At 40.1% G+C, this 19,824-nt stretch overlaps 1 protein-coding gene and 1 long non-coding RNA gene across 2 annotated transcripts; both read left to right on the forward strand.

Annotated features, from left to right (window-relative positions):
- The first annotated feature begins 2,461 nt into the window (after positions 1 to 2,461).
- LOC146640083 (ATP-dependent DNA helicase PIF1-like) lies at positions 2,462 to 4,373 on the forward strand. The gene is made up of 2 exons (XM_085357647.1): positions 2,462 to 4,055; positions 4,148 to 4,373. The coding sequence occupies exons 1-2, from the start codon at positions 2,691 to 2,693 to the stop codon at positions 4,154 to 4,156; spliced, it is 1,374 nt and encodes a 457-aa protein (XP_085213773.1). The 5' UTR covers positions 2,462 to 2,690; the 3' UTR covers positions 4,157 to 4,373.
- Positions 4,374 to 5,216: 843 nt separating this feature from the next.
- On the forward strand, positions 5,217 to 6,275 carry LOC146640084 (uncharacterized). The gene is made up of 3 exons (XR_014906335.1): positions 5,217 to 5,712; positions 5,897 to 6,033; positions 6,123 to 6,275. It is a non-coding gene; the product is annotated as an uncharacterized LOC146640084 (long non-coding RNA).
- The last annotated feature ends 13,549 nt before the right edge of the window (positions 6,276 to 19,824 follow it).

Raw genomic sequence — 19,824 nt, forward strand, 5'->3', positions numbered from 1 at the left:
ATGAACCAGAAAGTGATTTGAACAATGGAGGTTTTGCTCTAGAAAGTTGTCTGCAGCCTGTAGACATTTCAGAAGAGATTCTCTGTTTCACTGATAACACATATTGTGTGGCTCCTGCAGAAAGAAACAATCCTGTTAGCTTCTTCAGAACTCCTCATTTGGAAGCCATGGCATTTCCTGTGCAGTTTCCTACTGGTCAGAATACACTGGATGAAAAGAGACTTCTTAAACTCACACCAAGTGCTTACTTCAAATCAAGGCTTTTCAACATTGATGCAAGATTTGCTAAAGACACAAATTACCTGTTTTTCTCACAGTTTGTCACTGAAATACACTTGGCTAATTCCAGTATGACGATACAGCTAAGGAAAGGTAAAACTATGACCAAAGATGGACGCAAAATCACATCAGGAATGTTACAAAGTAAGACAGAAGTAGAGAAGCTGGTAAGAAATAAAGATGCAATCAGATTTATGCAGCCACTCAGAGGAACTCCAGCTTACTGGCAGAAAACTACCAGAGATCTATTCAGCATGGTTCGCCAAATAGGAACACCTCAGTTCTTTGTCACTTTCTCTGCTGCTGAGATGAGATGGCCTGAAGTGATTCAAGCAATAAAGAGACAGCAAGGTGAAGAGGTTGATTTTGAAGCCCTGGACTGGTCAGAAAAGTGTGAAATTCTAAGATCAAATCCAGTAACCACCATGCGAATGTTTGATAAACGTGTTGAGGCTTTGTTCAGAGATTTGCTTTTTTCTCCTGCACAGCCCCTTGGTGAGATCATTGATTACTTTTACAGAGTTGAGTTCCAGCACAGAGGTAGTCCGCATATACACATGTTGCTGTGGATTCGAGAAAAGGTAGAAGCAGATGTGGATGACGACCAAACTGTCTGTGACTTTGTTGACAGATACATCTCAGCTCAACTCCCTGATCCAGAAAAACAACCTGAACTGCACAAAAAAGTCACTGAGCTACAAAAGCACAGCAAAAACCACACAAAGACATGCTTTAAGAGTGTGAACTCTGGTTGTAGATTTGGGTTTCCCAAACCACCAGCCACAAGAACAATGATTGTGAGACAGGATGAGGATTCAGACACTGAAGCTGCAAAAGCCAAACTCAGACCTTTGTTGAACCTGCTGAAGGAACCTGAAGCTGCTTCCCTCACCATAGAGCAGATTCTGTCACGATGCAACCTAACAATGAATGAGTATGAACAATGCCTCCAAGACATAAACAAGAAAACAGCTCTGATTCTGAAACGTGACCCAAATGAGTGTTGGATCAACAATTACAACCCAGACCTGCTTGAAGCCTGGAACTCTAATTTAGATGTCTCATTCATTTTGAATGCCTATTCATGTATAGAATACCTCTGTAAATATATAACAAAGAAAGAATCTGGCCTCTCTGAATACCTGAAGACAGTTATTGACAACTCTGATAAGAACACCGTCAATGAGTGTGATGAAATGAGAGCTGTGATGCAGGCTTACTCAAAAAAGAGAGAAATCAGCGCACAGGAGTGTGTGACTCGAGTCTGTGGCCTAAAAATGAAAAAATGTTCCCGCAGTGTTGTATTTGTACCAACAGATGATAACCCAGTAAAAATGAGTCGGCCCATGAGCTTCCTGGAAAGCACAACACACGACAGTTGTAATATTTGGATGACAAGTTTGAGTGATAAATACAAATGCAGACCTGAGACCCCAGAATATGAGGAAATGTCACTGGCTGATTTTGCTGCCTTGTGCAGGTTGGTGAGTGGTCCAAATGAAGGAAAAGATGTGCTTCCTCTTCTAAACCAGCTTGGATTTGTACAAAGGCGAAAGAATGATAAACCAGCTATAATCAGATATTACCACTGTTCACAGGAAAAAGATCCTGAGCAATATTATGGTCGACTGTTGAGACTTTACCTTCCACACAGATCAGAGCAGGAACTGAAACCACAAGGGTTCCAAACCTATCAGTCCTTCTACAACTCAGGTTTTGTACGACTTCCATGTTCAGACCACAGTGAGTCTGTGAAAAGGGTTGTGAAAAGAAATAAAGACAAGTATGAGAAGAACTCTGAGGATATTGAGAGTGCACTGGAAGAGTTTGAACAAAATAGGGATGTTGTGATCGATGAATGGTGTAATCTTGCTCCTGAATCTGAAGTTGTGAGGCTGCAATGTGATGAGAATCTTCCTGAGAGACATTCTGATGATGAGAACGAACAGGAGAATGTCCCCGACTACAGTCGTCAGTCTGATGCTGTAACAGAGATCAGAGCCATCAGAGAACAACCTGCAGTAGATCCAGCCGTGGTACGTGTAATGTATCAGAATCTGAACCAGAAGCAGGCCTGCGTGTTCTATGCCATAAGAGACTGGTGTATTCAGCGAGTTTGTGGTTTGAACCCAGATCCATTTTTCTTCTATATCAATGGTGGTGCAGGAACTGGAAAGTCACATCTGATTAAGTGTATTCATTCTGAAGCATCAAAGATCCTGAGCAGACTGCCTGCTAATGCAGAAGAAGCTGACATATCAAATCCAACTGTTTTACTGACTTCATTTACCGGTACAGCAGCTTTTTCTATCAATGGCTCTACATTACATTCTCTACTGAAACTACCCAGGAGTCTGAAACCACCCATTCAAGGACTTGGTAACCAACTGGATGAAGTCAGATCTGAGCTGATGAATGCTGAAATTATTGTTATTGATGAGATTTCAATGGTTTCAAAACCCCTTTTTGCTTATGTGGATGCAAGACTGAAACAAATCAAAGGCACTCAGAGACCTTTTGGTGGAATGTCAGTTTTAGCTGTTGGAGATTTTTACCAGCTGCCACCAGTGCGACAGTCTAAACCTCTCTGTGTTTACGATCCAGAACAGATTGACCTATGGCAGGAACATTTTCAGATGATCACTCTAACCGAGATCATGCGTCAGAAAGATGATGTGGCCTTTGCAGAGATGCTGAACAGGATTAGAGTCAAAGAAAAGACAGATGAGCTTTCTCAGTGCGACAGAGATTTGTTGTCACAGGCTGTGACTGCACCAGAAGAATGTCCAACTGAGGTCTTACACATTTATGCCACCAACAAGAATGTGGAATCCCACAACACAGATACCCTGAAGAAGCTTCATTCAAACATCATAATCATCAATGCAGACGATTTCCAGAAGGATAAATGTACAGGCAGAATGGAACGAAGAGACAAACCATTTACAGGTGGGAGAAATGATTTACCTGACACTCTGAATGTTGCTGAAGGAGCTCGAGTCATGCTGACCAGAAACTTGGACACACTAAACGGTTTAGTCAACGGTGCTTTTGGTATACTGGTAAAGGTGGTGAGATCTGAAAATGATGGACACATAATTAAACTGGGGCTCAGGATGGACAACCGGCAGCCTATGAGACACAACCGCAGTGCTAATGCAGCTTCTGATGATCTGGTTTACATTGAGAGAGCAGAGGAGAGTCTGAAGTTTAAAGGAGCAGTACGCAGACAGTTTCCTGTAAAGCTAGCATTCGCTTGCACAATTCACAAAACTCAGGGTCTTACAACACAGACAGCTGTAGTTTCAATGAAGAACATTTTTGAACCAGGTATGGCTTACGTTGCTCTCAGCAGGGTGACGTCTCTCAGTGGACTCTATTTGCAGGACTTGGATGAGAAAAAGATTTACGCCAATCCCGAGGTAACTGCAGCGCTCCAAACCATGAGACAAGCCAGTGTTGAGGAAATGATGCCTCTTCTTCAGGTCAGAGAAACAGCCAGCAGACTTGACACTCTTACACTGATCCATCACAATACAGAGGGTTTGCCATCTCACATCAGTGACATCAAGAGTCATCATGAAATGTGTTTAGCAGATGTTTTGTGTCTCACTGAGTCTCACCTTCAAGGCTCCTTTGTTGCAGACAGTCTTCATTTGGATGGCTACACCATGTTCAAACGCAACAGACATGTGTCCTACACAAACTTTCCTCACATGGCCAGCAGAAGTGGTGGGGGAGTTGTTGTGTATTTGAGGAATCATTTTCAGGTTCAGGTAAAACAGTATCTACATAATGTCACTGATCTTGAGTTTTTAGTGTTGAAGGTTCAGGCTCCATTCCCTGCACTCATTGCTGTTGTGTACAGACCCCCTGACTACAGTTTGACACCATTCATGCAAAACCTGGTAAGTCTTTTAGATTCACTTGAAATAATGGACTGTCACCCAATAATTGTGTGTGGAGATTTTAATGAGAACCAGTTGCAGAGTGGAAGAAAACAGATTCTGGAGCAGTTTCAGTCGAGAGGGTATTCACAGCTGATCACTTCTGGCACTACAGACAAGAACACCCTGCTTGACCTCATTTTTATTTCTCAGCCACAGAAATGTCTATATTCAGGTGTTCTGAGATCATATTACAGTTACCACAACCCTGTGTTTTGTGTCCTGTCCTCGAGCCAATCATGAAGTCGTCTGGTGAGTTTTGAAACAATTACAGATCATGTTTGTTACAGAGTTTACTGATTGTAGAGCATGAAAAAAATTTTTCATTGAAAAAATTGTCTTCCCTACTCTGTCTGTAAGAAGACCCTTTCTTATTGCAATGTTATTAATCATTTCACCAAATCATTGCTGAACTTCATGCAGAGCAGAGAACATCTGCTATCATGCACCTCTGATCTGAAATGTGCTGCAACATTTATTAAACCAACATCATTTCTTTTATTCTCATGTTTTAAATGACTAAATCTTTTTACTGTGACGTATGTAGCTCAACAAACGAGATCTTCCCCTCCAAGGGCTTGAAAATATGAAATAGTAAATAAATAAATCCCACATAAATGCAGGTATTTATTATGGGTCACATGAATAAATACAGACAATTATATTTTCTTGATTATAGTAGCTTTTGTAGAATCAAAAGTTTTTGTGATGAATGAGTTTTTGCTTATCATGTTTTACAGGTAAAAAATGTCAAAAGTTATAAACTATCTTTAGGCTACCAGAGATGTCTATAATGATACATTATGTAGAGAAAAACATTAGTACAGCTTACAGAATATGTATAAAAACTGATTTAGAAGTAAATGGATAGTTTTCTGAAAGTTCCCGACTACAGTTTAACACCACCCACCCAGATCACCCCCCAAGTGTCTATGTAATGCTGGTATGGTGTGTGAGTTTGACTTGGCCTTTATCCGGGTGGGTTTGGGTTTGGGTGGATAAAGGCCAAGTCAGAATTCTCTGAGCAGCTGGAAAAAGCTGCTAATAAACAAAGACATCAAAAAGTGTGGGCTTTAGGTGTAGCCCCCGCTTTCTGATGCACTAATTAGACTTAGTAACCGACACCCCATACCAGCATTACATAGACACTTGGGGGCTGAGCTGGGTGGGTGGTGTTATAAGCACGTGTTTTGTTAGATATATTTTTTCAGACACCATCTTCATGAACTGCTGAGCCAAACCTGATCCATCAGTGCTGGATTGCACAGATAACTACATGCCACAAGGAGACTGCTGTGTTATGAATTGCCATACCAGTGTGTCTTCAATGGAGAAGATGACACACCCATCACCTGACCTCCTGCCTGATCTGGAGACCATCATCATGCTACCACACTACACACCTCTGAGACCATCAATGATGACTCATACTGAGGAAACTGTATTTCCTGTCAGAGATGCTCAGTGATCCTCAGAGCAGAGAGAGGTATCATTCTTTATCTTTGATAAAAAAAAATGTCAGTGTTTTTAATTCAATTAATTAATTAAAATCCTGTTTATTGCATAAATAATTCCACACTCAAATGATTATACTTGTTGACACTTTTTGAGTTTTAATTCACATTATGGATTACAAATCTATGCTTTTTCTACTCTGTCTCTCTGTGCAGGTATTGCTGTCTTCTGAGTTCTTCCGTGTCCCAACTGAGGCCTTCAAACCTCATTGCAGAGCTCATGTCTTTCCTCACCATCATGTGAGTGTGAGATTGCTCTGGATTCTGGTTATGTGGCCCGCAGCACCTATAAGGTATTTCAACATTGTTCATTGTATAACTTATTTGTAGTTTTTAGGGTTTCTACAGACAAAAGAAATGTTCCTTTTTCTGTATTTTTTAGAACAAGCTCGTCCAGTGTGCCTGCATTCCAGCTTCTTAGACTCTACGCAAGTGGACAGAGTATCAGTGTTTGGCCACTCTTACAGACACTGACTTCTGTCAATTCACTTCTACTGATCGGGCACCTCACTCCAGGAAGACAGAGGGCTGCAAGCCTGTCATCATTTCCAGTGTGGCTTTGTATTCTTCGGGTAGCATCAGATTTTTCCCACAAATATTCAAAGGTAACACTTGTTTTAAGCTTAGTTATTAAATCAAAAGTCTTCCCTTGTGTCATGTCTGTGAAGGTTCTCATGATGTCCTTTGATGTAGTCTCTCTCTTCACTTGCATACCCACTACAGAGGCAGTGGAGACTGTCAGAAAACGACTGCAAGAAGACAGCTCCTTGGAAGACAGGACCAACTTCACACCCGATCAGATGTGCACACTGTTAGACCACTTTTTGAGTTTTAATTCACATTATGGATTACAAATCTATGCTTTTTCTACTCTGTCTCTCTGTGCAGGTATTGCTGTCTTCTGAGTTCTTCCGTGTCCCAACTGAGGCCTTCAAACCTCATTGCAGAGCTCATGTCTTTCCTCACCATCATGTGAGTGTGAGATTGCTCTGGATTCTGGTTATATGGCCTGCAGCACCTATAAGGTATTTCAATATTGTTCATTGTATAACTTATTTGTAGTTTTTAGGCCTTAACACAAATAAAATGTTCCTTTTTCTGTATTTTTTAGAATAAGCTCGTCCAGTGTGCCTGCATTCCAGCTTCACAGAAAAGAACATCAGACACCAGCGAGGGAGGATAAGAAAGACAGACACAACAACATTGTCATCCCCTATGTAGCCGGTGTATCAGAAAAACTCAGGAGAGTTTTCTCCAAATACGACATCCCAGTGTACTTCAGACCCAGTAACACACTCAGACAGAAACTGGTTCACCCGAAAGACAAAACTCCTAAACACAAACTTAACAATGTGGTGTATGCTGTACAGTGCAGCGAGGAATGCCCAGACTTCTACATCGGAGAGACCAAACAGCCACTTCACAAGCACATGGCACAACATAGAAGAGCCACCTCCACGGGACAAGACTCAGCAGTTCATCTGCATCTAAAGGACAAAGGTCAGTCTTTGAGGATGCCAATGTTCACATTTTGGACAGATGGAGGAGTGAAAGAAGCCATTTACGTCCACTGTGAGCGACCATCTTTAAACAGAGGCGGTGGTTTATGACACCAACTGTCTGCCATCTATAATCCAGTTTTGAGTTCCCTCCCCAGACACCGTAACGTCCACTCACACCCTGGGAGTGGGCGTGGGTGATTTCCTGACCTCGGGAAATCACATGATAGGGTGGGGCCAGGTTTCACAATGAGCTCACCCGAAACCCTGGCTGATTGGGACCCACACCCACTTTCACACCTTGGCTCATGTGATTAGGTAGAGGATCATCAGGGGGTTCTTTGTCCCTCTTTGGGGGGAAACTCCCACTGGGTTTAAATCTGGGACTCTTCACCATTGACCCTTAGAACTGAAGAAGCTTCTCGGATGAGAGGTGAAACGTCTTCAAGGAACTCAAAGAAGTCCAGACGCTTTTCTTTCCAAGCTCCTTAGACTTCACTTGTGTTAATTACATTTTATTTGTTGTTGTTTTCTTTTAGATTTATATGCAGTGATTGGATGTGGTGGAGCTTTGTTAACCGTGTGGAAAACATCTGTTTGTGATGATATTTACAATGAGGCTTTAAGGTGACAGTTTCCATGTAATTTCAATCCTTTTATTAAGCAAAAACATGTTTGCAATTAACATATTTTTTCAGTTTTGTCTTTTGGATTTATGGTTAACATTCCTCTGTGACAGCAAATACTAAACTGGTCCAAGTAACCAGCATATCATTGGTCAAAGGCAAAAAGGACCACATGTCACACTAGCAATGAATTTTTGACTGTGTTTGTGTTAGTATAGAGTAGGTCTAACAGTGGTTTTCCACATCTGCTCTAATATATATAGATAATGGGTCAGACATATAAAGTCATTTTGAAAAGTTCATAAAGGTCATTTATATGTGTTCCTCTTTATCATTTTATATAAGGTCACACAGCTGACTTGAGTTTTGATCAGGGTAGAACCATAACATTCATGCTAATGGTTCTACTGTTTACAGTTACTTTATGATGGATTTCACCCTGGTCACAGCACTATCTGAAAAGCTGTTAGAGGTAAAGTTAAGCCAATTAATACCTCATCATAAGTCACTCTCTAACGCAGGGCAGTGATTATTATTCACTGTAATTTATTCCACAACAATGTTCTTTATTTGATTCTTTAAATATGCACATCGATTGTTTAGCTGTGTGACTCTCCACACCTGAAATATATCACAATGTGGACTTCATTTCGACAGTATTTTGTAGATTGGTACCATATTTATCATCGAATCATCTTGTGCATTTATTAACTAAATGTTGTTTGGGTTTTTTTTGTTTGTTTGTTTGGGGTTTTTATGTTGCCATTTTTACATTTCACCAACTGTGTAAATTCTGCAATTTTACCTTGGTTTTGTTTCACATCAGTTTATCTGCTGGCTGGTATTCCTGTCTTCCTTCTCTCACCCCAACCGGTCGCAGCAGATGGCCGCCCCTCCCTGAGCCTGGTTCTGCTGGAGGTTTCTTCCTGTTAAAAGGGAGTTTTTCCTTCCCACTGTCGCCAAAGTGCTTGCTCATAGGGGTCATATGTCATATGATTGTTGGGTTTTTCTCTGTATCTATGAAGCGCCTTAAGGTGACTTTTGTTGTGATTTGGCGCTATATAAATTGAATTGAATTGGTTTTCTTTCTTTTCTAATGTTTCTGGTCATTTTTCACAGTTAAACAAGTAACTTTGAGGTTACTTCATCGTTTTCAGCTGTTATCTGTATAAATTTTTTTCCTAATAATTACATTTCTGCAAAATTATAGCAGTTCTGGTAAGTTGTAATATTTCTGCCAAGTTATTAATTTTTGACTAAATTATTACATTTCTGCTAAGTTGTAGCTTCTGGTAAACTACAACATTTCTGCTGAATTGTTATGTTTCTTCTAAGTTATTGCATTTCTGATAAGTTATTACATTTTTGCTAACTTGATGTTGTTCTGCAAAGTTATTAAAATTTCAACAACTTTTTAAACACTGACTTTGATTTCTTCAGCTTCTTCAGCTATTTTCAACTATTTTCAGCAGACAGCTTCAGCTTTACAGCATGCACACTGCATTTTCGCAGGAAATGCAAATTTTTCTAGTATAGATTTGTTTAACTGACTGAAGCAATGACAACAGTCTTCTCCTGAACACCAACACCAAGGAGGTGGTAAAGAGTTCACCAGACCTAAAAACAAAACAAAACAATGCAGGACAGTCTGCAAAGATGTTGAGTCAGTCAGACATCGTGCAGAGCAGATGAGGAAGAAGTTGTAATCTAAAATGGAGAACAATAAATACAGCCACCTAAGCATCCTCACAGGACAAGATGAACTGCAGTGAGAGGGTCATCTTACTGCACTGCAGGACTCAGAGGTTCAGGACGGTCTTTATCCCCATTGCCATGAGGCTTTTTAAAAGAAACTACTCACATGTTCTTCTCACATTTATTTCTTTTACTCTAATAAACACTGGTAGTAATCATATGAATTCTGAGCTAAATGGACTTGCCCTGATAGGCTTCAGCCAGCACAGAAGCTAATACACCACAACACTTAGGGAAACTGAAACTGACTGTTATTAATGTTTTCAAACTGTTTAAGAAAAACATATATAATCTTTCAGCCTTCTAAAAAACACACATAAAAACAGTATTATATGATGTTGAACATACAGATAGGCAGTTGTTGGCCTACAGGAGTGTTCTTTATCGAAGGTTTTAAGTGCTTAAAAAGTCTGTTAAGCTCTGTACAGAGCATGCAATGTAACTGTACATTAGAGAGTGTTTTATAAACCATGTCTTCTGTTTCATTTAATAAACATGAGACTGCTTTATGCATTTTCAGCTATTTATTAGATTTTATCAGATTAAAAAACACTTAGCATAAGAATGCAGTTGAAACTATAACTTTTAAATATTGTTTAAATGAATGAACATAGCAACTTGAACATTTTAAAAAATACAAACAAAACAAATGAACTATATTTATATATATAGATCTATATATATATATACATATCTATATCTATATCTATATATATATCTATATATATCTATATCTATATATATTTATTCTGGTTTTTTTATGTGTACTATTTGTTTTCCTTTGATTTTTACAGTAAAAGTGATCCTGTGCTTCTCAAACTCCTCCTCGTAGGGCTTCCACATCTCCTCTTCAATGAAGAGGGTTTCTCCAGTTAGAAGGAGAACTTGCAGCTGGGTGGACTGCAGTGCACTGCACTGCTCTGCAGTGTCCACACCAACTACAGTTACTTGAGTACTTTCATCTTCCTTTGTCTGTCAATACACAAAAAGCATATATTTAATATGGTAATCACGTCTTGATGCATGCTCAATGATCCATGTAAGTAAATCCCAAAAGGATGATTCTGTTCATCTGGACGTAGCATTTTCAAGTGGGAGAAATGTTTTGTCACTCATCCAGGTGACTTCTTCAGTCTGTTTTACCCAATCTTTTAAACAGTACATTGCATAATGACTGAAACTAGCCCACTGAAGAAGCAATAGGCTGGGAGGTCAGTTAATTGGTCAGTAATATACAAATTGTCACGGGCACTGATCAAAGACCACAGAAACCTGCAGTCCGCTGAGACTGAAGAAGTCACTTGGATGAGTGATGAAACATTTCTCCCACTTGAAAATGCTACGTCCAGATGAACAGAGTCAATCTTTTGGACCACCTATAATTCTAAACATTTTGGCAAATGACATTGCTATTACATGTTGGTACAAACATATGGCTTCTTCATACCTCAGTCTTTGTATGGGAAGTTGACTGGAGCTGTACTCCATAGGCGGAGCGGTGCACTTTCACATGGGAGATCTTTACCTGATCTCCCACACGAACGTCAACAATTGACGCCTCCCTCCACAAGGAGACAGTCATGGTATGTCCATCCTGAAATCACAAAAATGACAGAATGAAACATTTATTCATTAACTAATGGAAATCTCAAATATGCCTATTTTCACCATTTTCAATATTACACTTTAGTTGCACCATTACCTGTTTTAGCTGGAGAGTGCGTATTGGCACCAGTTGTTTGCCTGAGCAAACTGTCCTCACTGCCGAACACTGAAAATTCAATTAAAATATAATGTCAGTTATAGTGATTGCATAAATCTGTGTGTGTACATCTAGGTGCTACTTTCTTGACTTACTACATCTATTATTTTATTATTGTTGTTAATGATAAATCTACAACCATTTACAAAATAATAGTGGTTGATCTTGTTCTCACAATTTTGTGTTTGTTTGACAAGAACAATAAAATTATTATTTTTACTTTTAAAGACAAAAAAGTAATGGTTTCTTTGAAAACCTGAAGCAATATCAATTCTGATGGAACCACAAATATTTACCTCCACAACCTCCCCTTCCACTGTCATGAGCCCTCCAGATGTTGGGCTCATCTTTAGTGGTGTTGCTGGGGAAGGTGGATTAAGCAGCTCCTCCGCCTTTATTATGAGGGCCTCCGAGACTGCCAGGGCAGGAGCTTTAAAGAACTGTGTCCTCGCAGTGATATTGATGAGATAAGGGGGAGCTTGGCCCCTCAGCTCATGTCCCCTCATCATGTAGGACATGTCCTGTTTTACTTTGGAGGAGAACTCTTCAAACAAGGTGATCTTCAGCACTGTTTCACCGTCTGTGATTGCTGCCACTTTATTTTTTTTTGTTGACAGTGCTTTGACCTCTCCATCCTCAGTAACCCAGCTGATCACCTGATAAATACATAAATAAAGAAATGTATTTCTATGATCTTACTCCATAGTCACGTTCATACATGTGAAAGTCTACATCATATGATTGTTGGGTTTTTCTCTGTATTTATTATTGTACGATCTACTGTACAATATAAAGCGCCTTAAAGCGACTGTTGTGATTTGATGCTATATAAATAAAATTGAATTGAATCACCTTTAGCTGGTCACAACATTTCAACACCCGGATATGAATGGGTGGGGGCCGGAAATACGGCGTCTCAGGCCGGTTGTCAGTCAGTTTCCTTAAGGCCATTCTGAAAATAAAAAAAGCAAAATAAACACATTAACAGGTTCATACATTTCTGCTGGATACAGTTCTGACAGAATACAGTAACACCTGTTGCTTTCATGTCATCTCTTCACATTTTGATATAAAACAAACACATCATGAACTTCCTCAACCCTACGTGTGTTTCTGAGGTTCCTGCTTGATATTTACATACCTGAAAACATTTCAATATTTTTGTAAAAACACAAATTATCTTTACAAAATGTTGGTCTGAAAATTAATTAAACGCTTATGAGCCTTCATAAAATACATACAAATATTACAGCACATGTAAGTCTATCCAATTCACTCTGGATGGAACGCAGAAAAAAAATCACAATTTTCTTTTCCCCACTTAAAACCCTTGGTAGGCCCTTAAAAAATGCACCCTCTAAAGGCCCTAATGGACCTAAACGTCCACCCCCCAAAAAGTGCAATAAAAAGATTATATATTCATATTTTTTTCCACTTTAAATTGGTCAGTCTTTTAAAACTACTTCTCCCTGAAATATTCATATAAAGTTTTAATTACATTTTCGTTGTTTTAACCCTTTAAATCCCAGGTTTATTACATGAGCGCCCTGTTTTTTTAGGCCCAAAAAACAAAAAAACTTAATATTTTCAAAAAAAAACATTTGAAGTAATATTCGTTTGTTATTATAATTAGGCCTTTGGATGGACTAAAGATTGGCACCAAGAGTCATTTCGATCGCCTTTTATTTTTTTTCCAGGAGCGCATTTCATAAAATGCACACTATCGACCACGCCCAAAAAGTGCAATAAAAATATTAAATATTAATTTTTTTTTTCACTTTAAATTTGTCAGTCTTTTAAAACTACTTCTCCCTGAAATATTCATATAAAGTTTTAATTATATTTTCGTTGTTTTAACCCTTTAAATTACAAAAAAACTAAAAAAAAAACTAAAAAACTAAATATTTTCCCAAAAAAACATTTGAAGTAATATTTGATTGTTATTATAATTAGGCCTTTAGATGGACTAAAGATTGGCACAAACAGTCATTTCGATCGCCTTTTATTTTTTTTTTCAGGACCAGAAAATGGTCTCCAGGCGGCAAATGCTCCTCCTCTAGGCCGAAATAAGTGCATGTTGCCGGGGTAAGTCGCGACGATCACCGGGGCACGATCACCGGGGACTGCTTTTACCAGCCCACACGTCCGATACCACGTGACAACAAATACGTCATTTCCTGTTGACTAAAAAAAAAAAAGCACCCTCTCATGGTCCTAAGGACAAAAAAATGGTCCCGCACGATCAGCGGGCGAAGCCGGTGCTGCACGCCGGAAATGAGGCTTCATTTCCGGCAGGTCTGTCCAAGCAGCCCGCTGTTTTCCAGCCCGGGGTCAAATGTGGAGCAAGGGCGCCACCCGGTGGACAAATAAAAAAATTACAACTCTAAGGCCAATAGACCAAAACGAGACGGAGACATGAGTAATCACCAGGACATTAACGGTAATAATTCTGCAGTGAAAAATAGCGTTTATAATGGAAGTCAATGGGACGAAAACGTCCACTAGGGCTCTAAGAGGATGTGTATTGTTAGCTTAGCCACTGAAGCTAATTTAAGGAAGTCAGACTTGAATTTTGAAATAAAATTATACCAAACTTTTTTTTGGAGAATTTGGCTATATTCAATTAAACACAGTGCAAATGGCTTGGAATCGAAAAATGCAAAAGCCACAAAAGGTCCCCAGGGCCTTTCAGGTGTTTAATTGTTTTCAGATAATAATTAAAATAATTATTAATTAAAATAATACTTGAAAATAGGTTACAGTGGACAATAGAAAACAATGAATCATCATAGGAAGATTATCTGAAAAAGGATTCATGCTCCTGAAGTGAAAAACAGCAACATTACAGACATCTTAAAGATTGCCTGCCTGCCCTTCCCCCTCCCCCAACACACACAGGCCAGGTGCACACACACAAACAAAAACATAGTGCGCCTGCTTGGTCTCTGTGGCTTTAGTTCATATTGGCTCCCCTTTTTAATCATTTGAGCCAATAAAATTATAGAATTACTGTCCCTGCTTTTTGGTCAGTCCCGCCCTCCTTAACTGGGCAGAAAATGGCAATTTTATGACCAGAAACAGCAAAGTTGGGAGACGGTTGCCAGGGCAGAGTGCCAGCCTTAAGCAATTCTTTCCTACTAACAGCCCAAACGTAACGTCTTAAAGTTTATAAAACTGTTATAGATCTGGAAGATTTGTCTGATTCTGTAAGATCTTAATATTTCATAAAAAAATAGATGCCATTTTCATGAATACATTCAGATAGTTTTTTCAATTAAATATCCCTGAAACAATAAGTTCATCAAACTATGACACCTACAAATACATTGCTATCAATACTAAATGTGAATTTATCAAAAGTAATTTTTTTTCTTCGAGAGAAAAATGGAGATACACATATATAAAACATTCATAGGCCGATAGAAAAGTCAGACCAAATTTTAGGGGTACTTTGACGGTCTTTATATTCACAGGAACTTAAATGGCTAGATTTTTTATCTTTCACTACATTATAATGTGTTATACATGGTATAAAGGCACTAAAAAACGGCTTCAATATCAATACTTACGTTTTATGAAGTTCTTAATATCACAAGAGCACAAAGTAGAAGAGCTGTGACTGTGTCTGTAAGTTTCTTCAGAAAGACCGGGAAAGGGACCGCTGGTCTTTGATGTTACAAATTGTGATGCAATCTGTTGCCATCGGCCTGATTGGCTAACTATGATTGTTGTTTTTCCCAATTGTACTGCCTTGTGTTGATTTTGTCCCTTTACTTTAGGGCGGTTTTTGTTGGTGATCAGACCCGATTCTTGTCTAATTTGAATTATGAAATTATCAGTACTATTTTATAAGTCTCAAACTTACAATTTAAAACGTATAAAATTACTGGTCTTTTTTATTTTTTATGTAGTTAATGTATTATGTAGTTTTTTTAAAGTTCGACTGCTAAAGCCCTGCATGTATTTTTTTAGATGAGCTTTTATTTTGAAAGTGGCGATCTCTTTTCCTGGTGTCATGGAAGCACGCCTAACAGATCCACGTTACTGCTAGTCCCCGGGACAGAGTGCGGGAAATCAATGCGGTTCGAATACGTTCATAGACGCAGGAGTGCTAATTCCCTCCAGATTTCGTCCGAAGGCGCAGGTTTCAAGGCTGCACACGGTGACTGAGCATCCTAACATTTCAAAATTCAAAGGGTCAAGCTTCAAGGTTTTACTTCAAAAAGGTAAGCTAAACTTGGTCAACACATGACAGGAAAAGGTAAATGTATTAGCTATGTTAAATATAAGTGCCTAATCGTGATAGCTTGCTGTAGGGTAAAACACTTAAGGTCAGAAATCTTTACAGTTGTGTTCATTGTAAAGCTGTTGTTTAGGGTATGTTTAAAATAATGTATTATGTAGTTGCACCACCACAGTTATGAAACTCAGAAATGTAATGATGTAAAAGCTATAGTATGGTTGGGGTTTTGGCTTGGTGAGCTTACAGCCTCCTTAAAATCTGTCAGAATTATGTACAGACAGACTGTTTAATTCATATAACCATTTAATTCAACAAATATATGAAGAAATATGTCAAAGTTAGTATGACTTTAAATGTATCATTGTAAACGACCACGGCAGACCCAGTGGCATTTTGATATTTTTTTATTAATCCCTACATGGTTGCTGTACATTCGCACTCAGAGCTGCAGCTCTCCTGCTGCCAGCTCAACATAACACCAACAACCCAACCACAGGACCCAGTACAATATTTAATTCGGCGGGGCGTGATTGCGGACGCCGTACAGGTGTGTCCGCCTCCTCTGCACGGCACCGCAGGCTACGCCTCGCCACATACCCCCATCGCCTGACTGAGGCCGGGGAACCATCCGGCCGAACGTACTCCCCCCACCGCAGGCGGAAGGTCGGCCGCGTGGCAGGTGAACGCGGCGCGGTCGGCACGGTCGTGCGCCCCGGCTCGCAGGCGGCTGGGCAGATGTCCGGCAGGCACCGGCCTCTGGTGGAGGTGAGGCCGCTCTGCTCACCCCGCCAACCTCGGGCTTCGGTGCCGCGGACTCCCCTAGCACGGGCACCACCGACTTATCCCGCGGCTTCTCCGCCCCTCCCGGTGGGAGCAGCTCCCCACGCTGCACCTCCGCCGCTGCCTCTCCCGGCTGGAGCGGGTCCTCGGGCACCGCCTCCGCCGCTGTCTCTCTCGGCTGGAGCGGCTCCTCGGGCGCCGCCTCCGCCGCTGTCTCTCCCGGCTGGAGCGACTCCTCGGGTGCCGCCTCCGCTGCTATCTCTCCCGGTTGGAGCGACTCCTCGGGTGCCGCCTCAGTCTCTCCCGGCTGGAGCGGCTCCTCGGGCGCCGCCTCCACCGCTGCCGGCTCCGCCGCCTTCTTCCGGGGCGCAGGAACAGGCACCGGTCCCTGCCGAGCCCCAGCGGCTCCCACGCGAGGTGTGGGGACAGGCGTATATACATGTGTGTGTGTGTGTGTATATATATATATATATATATATATATATATATATATATATATATATATATATATATATATATATAATTTAGAAGTAAAGGCTTTAAAACCAAGTAATCGCTGAAAGTACAAACATCACTAATGTCACATAACTTTGCCGACATGTGGCCAACAGTAATGTTTTAATGTTCTTCGTTAAACATTGCACAAAAATCAGTGACGTTATATTCATTGACAGTTCACTCTTCGGCCGCTGCCTTTTGCCATATTTTGCGGCAAAATTATCTACACCCACTGCCGCGCTATGAATTGTGGGATATATGGGACCACAAAGCGTGCACCGGACCACGCTTGATATTTGGGGAAATCGACGGCGCATTTGGAGTATGCATTTGAAGTACACTTGGAATTGGGACAGCCGTTGTCCCGTGGCGGTGACGTAATCACACTCAAAGTGTGCGGTCTCTTAATTGGGACACAGCCATAGTGTGTGTGTTCACCTCTGTTTTCGTTAGATTGTCTGCGTTACTTCTACGTTCTCTGCTATCTATCAGCCCCTGTGTTTTCTCTGCTGGACATCCCCTCTGAGTTTCCACATCTCAGGTTTTCTAATGATGTTTCAGGTATAGCTTTCCCAGCTTAGGTTTTGTTTTTTCTTTTTTGTCTCTTTCTCCTAATGCCACACACTTTGCCTCAGTAACTGTAACATTCAGATGACTACTATCCAATTATTTCTCTGATGGTTATGCAAGAAGAGCCTAATAAACTTAAAGCCAGAAGACCGTAAAGCAGAGGTATAACTGTATGAGCTACAAAGTTTAAATGTTTTATCACAATCATAGTGTGCAGCTCACAAACAGCTGATTGTTTTAGTGTTTTCTCGGAAATATCAGATGTAACTAGTGATGTCACAATGAAAATGAAATAATATTGAACAGTATAGAATCAGACATGTTAGAATTTGCTTAAAATTCTACTTGTTTTATTTTTAAAAATTGTGCAACATTTTGTTTTTCAGATGTTTTTGCTGAATTGATCAAGACTGACTGTAAGAGTGTAAACATCGAGTAACTATGATGTTCGAGCCCTCTCAAGAACAGGTAAATAGTCATTTAGAGATTAAATTTGTCCCAGTTACTTTGCTCTACTCTGTCTGTAAAGCTTCACTTTTGTCACACTTCCTGCCTCCAAGAAGCTGAAGTAGAAGTAGAACTCTGCACCAGAACCTTTTTGTGACTTTTGTGACATTTCTGTCAATGGTGTAATTGTTGGTCTTTTGTGAATTCTAAGTAGGTGATTACTGAAAGGCAAGAGAGAAACCGAAGGCATCAGGTGACCTGTGATATGTCAGAGCTACAGAGAGGAATATTTGTGACAAGTATCCAACATTTGGGGAAAAATAGTTTCAAAGATGCATATTAAACAGGCAAGCTTTCATATTTAGAGGACAAAAACTATTACTTACTTTTAATCATTATTATGTGGTTAAGTACTGGACTGTGTGCTTTTGAGGCCAAGTCACACAGGGTTTCTTAGCTTAGACTGATGAGTATTTGAAATGTCAGCAATTCTTGATTGTAACACCTTTTATTGTAGTTTTAACACTGATGAATCAGCTTTCATAAATGAAGCAAATGTTTCATTTATCTATATTAATACCGTAAGTAATGCTTAGTAGAATCATCTTTGCTGAATCCAATGGTGAAACATTGAGAATTTTTCCTCTACTCTGAGTAGAGCTAGATTTGGTTAAAAACGACAAAAATAAGTATGGCATTTGACAAAATACTAAAGGTTTTTTGCTTTGCTTTTTGGAATGTTTGTAAGTTGTGCATTGATAACTTCCCTTTTTAACCAGTGTCAAACAATGACTGGGTGACCAGTGTTGTCATCATCAGGGCAGGCCAGCACAGCAGGAAAAGTGAAATGGCCAGGCTGAGAGTTACAGTGTGATGCAAAAGTTTGGGCAACCTTGTTAATAGTCATTATTTTCCTGTATAAATTGTTGGTTGTTACAATGAAAAATGTCAGTTAAATATATCATATAGGAGACACACACAGTGATATTTGAGAAGTGAAATGCAGTGTATTGGATTTACAGAAAGTGTGCAATATTTTTTTTTTAGACAAAATCAGGCCGGTGCATAAATTTGGGCACCACAAAAAAAGACATGAAATCAATATTTAGTAGATTCACCCTTTGCAGAAATTACAGCCTCTAAACACTTCCTGTAGGTTCCAATGAGAGTCTGGATTGTGGTTGAAGGTATTTTGGACCACTCCTCTTTACAAAACATCTCTAGTTCATTCAGGTTTGATGGCTTCCAAGCATGGACAGTCACACCACAGATTTTCAATAATATTCAGGTCTGGGGACTGAGATGGCCATTCCAGAACGTTGTACTTGTTCCTCTGCATGAAAGCCTTAGTGGATTTTGAGCAGTGTTTCGGGTCGTTGTCTTGTTGAAAGATCCAGCCTCAGCGCAGCTTCAGCTTTGTCACTGATTCCTGGACATTGGTCTCCAGAATCTGGTGATACTGAGTGGAATCCATGTGTCCCTGCACTGGCCACACAGCCCCACAGCATGATGGAGCCACCACCATATTTTACTGCAGGTAGCAGGTGTTTTTCTTGGAATACTGTATTCTTTTTCCTCGATGCACTACGCCCCTTGTTATGCCCAAATAACTCAGTTTTAGTTTCATCAGTCCACAGCACCTTATTCCAGAATGAAGCTGGTTTGTCCAAATGTGCTTTAGCAAACCTCAAGCGGCTCTGTTTGTGCTGTGGGTGGAGAAAGGCTTCCTCTGCATCACTCTCGCATACAGCATCTGCTCGTGTAAAGTGCGCCGAATGGTTGAACGATGCACAGTGACTCCATCTGCTGCAAGATGATGTTGTAGGTCTTTGGTGCTGGTCTGTGGATCGACTCTGAATGTTCTGACCATTCGTCGCTTCTGTCTATCCGAGATTTTTCTTGGT

The sequence above is a fragment of the Diplotaxodon limnothrissa genome, linkage group LG1, assembly GCF_057381915.1.
Source record: "Diplotaxodon limnothrissa isolate DT_005_m linkage group LG1, D_limnothrissa_male_GT1.1, whole genome shotgun sequence".
Taxonomy (NCBI): Eukaryota; Metazoa; Chordata; class Actinopteri; order Cichliformes; family Cichlidae; genus Diplotaxodon; species Diplotaxodon limnothrissa.

Coding starts and splice junctions, on each gene's coding strand:
- LOC146640083 (XM_085357647.1), top strand. CDS start 2,691: ATGAATGCTGAAATTATTGTTATTGATGAGATTTCAATGGTTTCAAAA.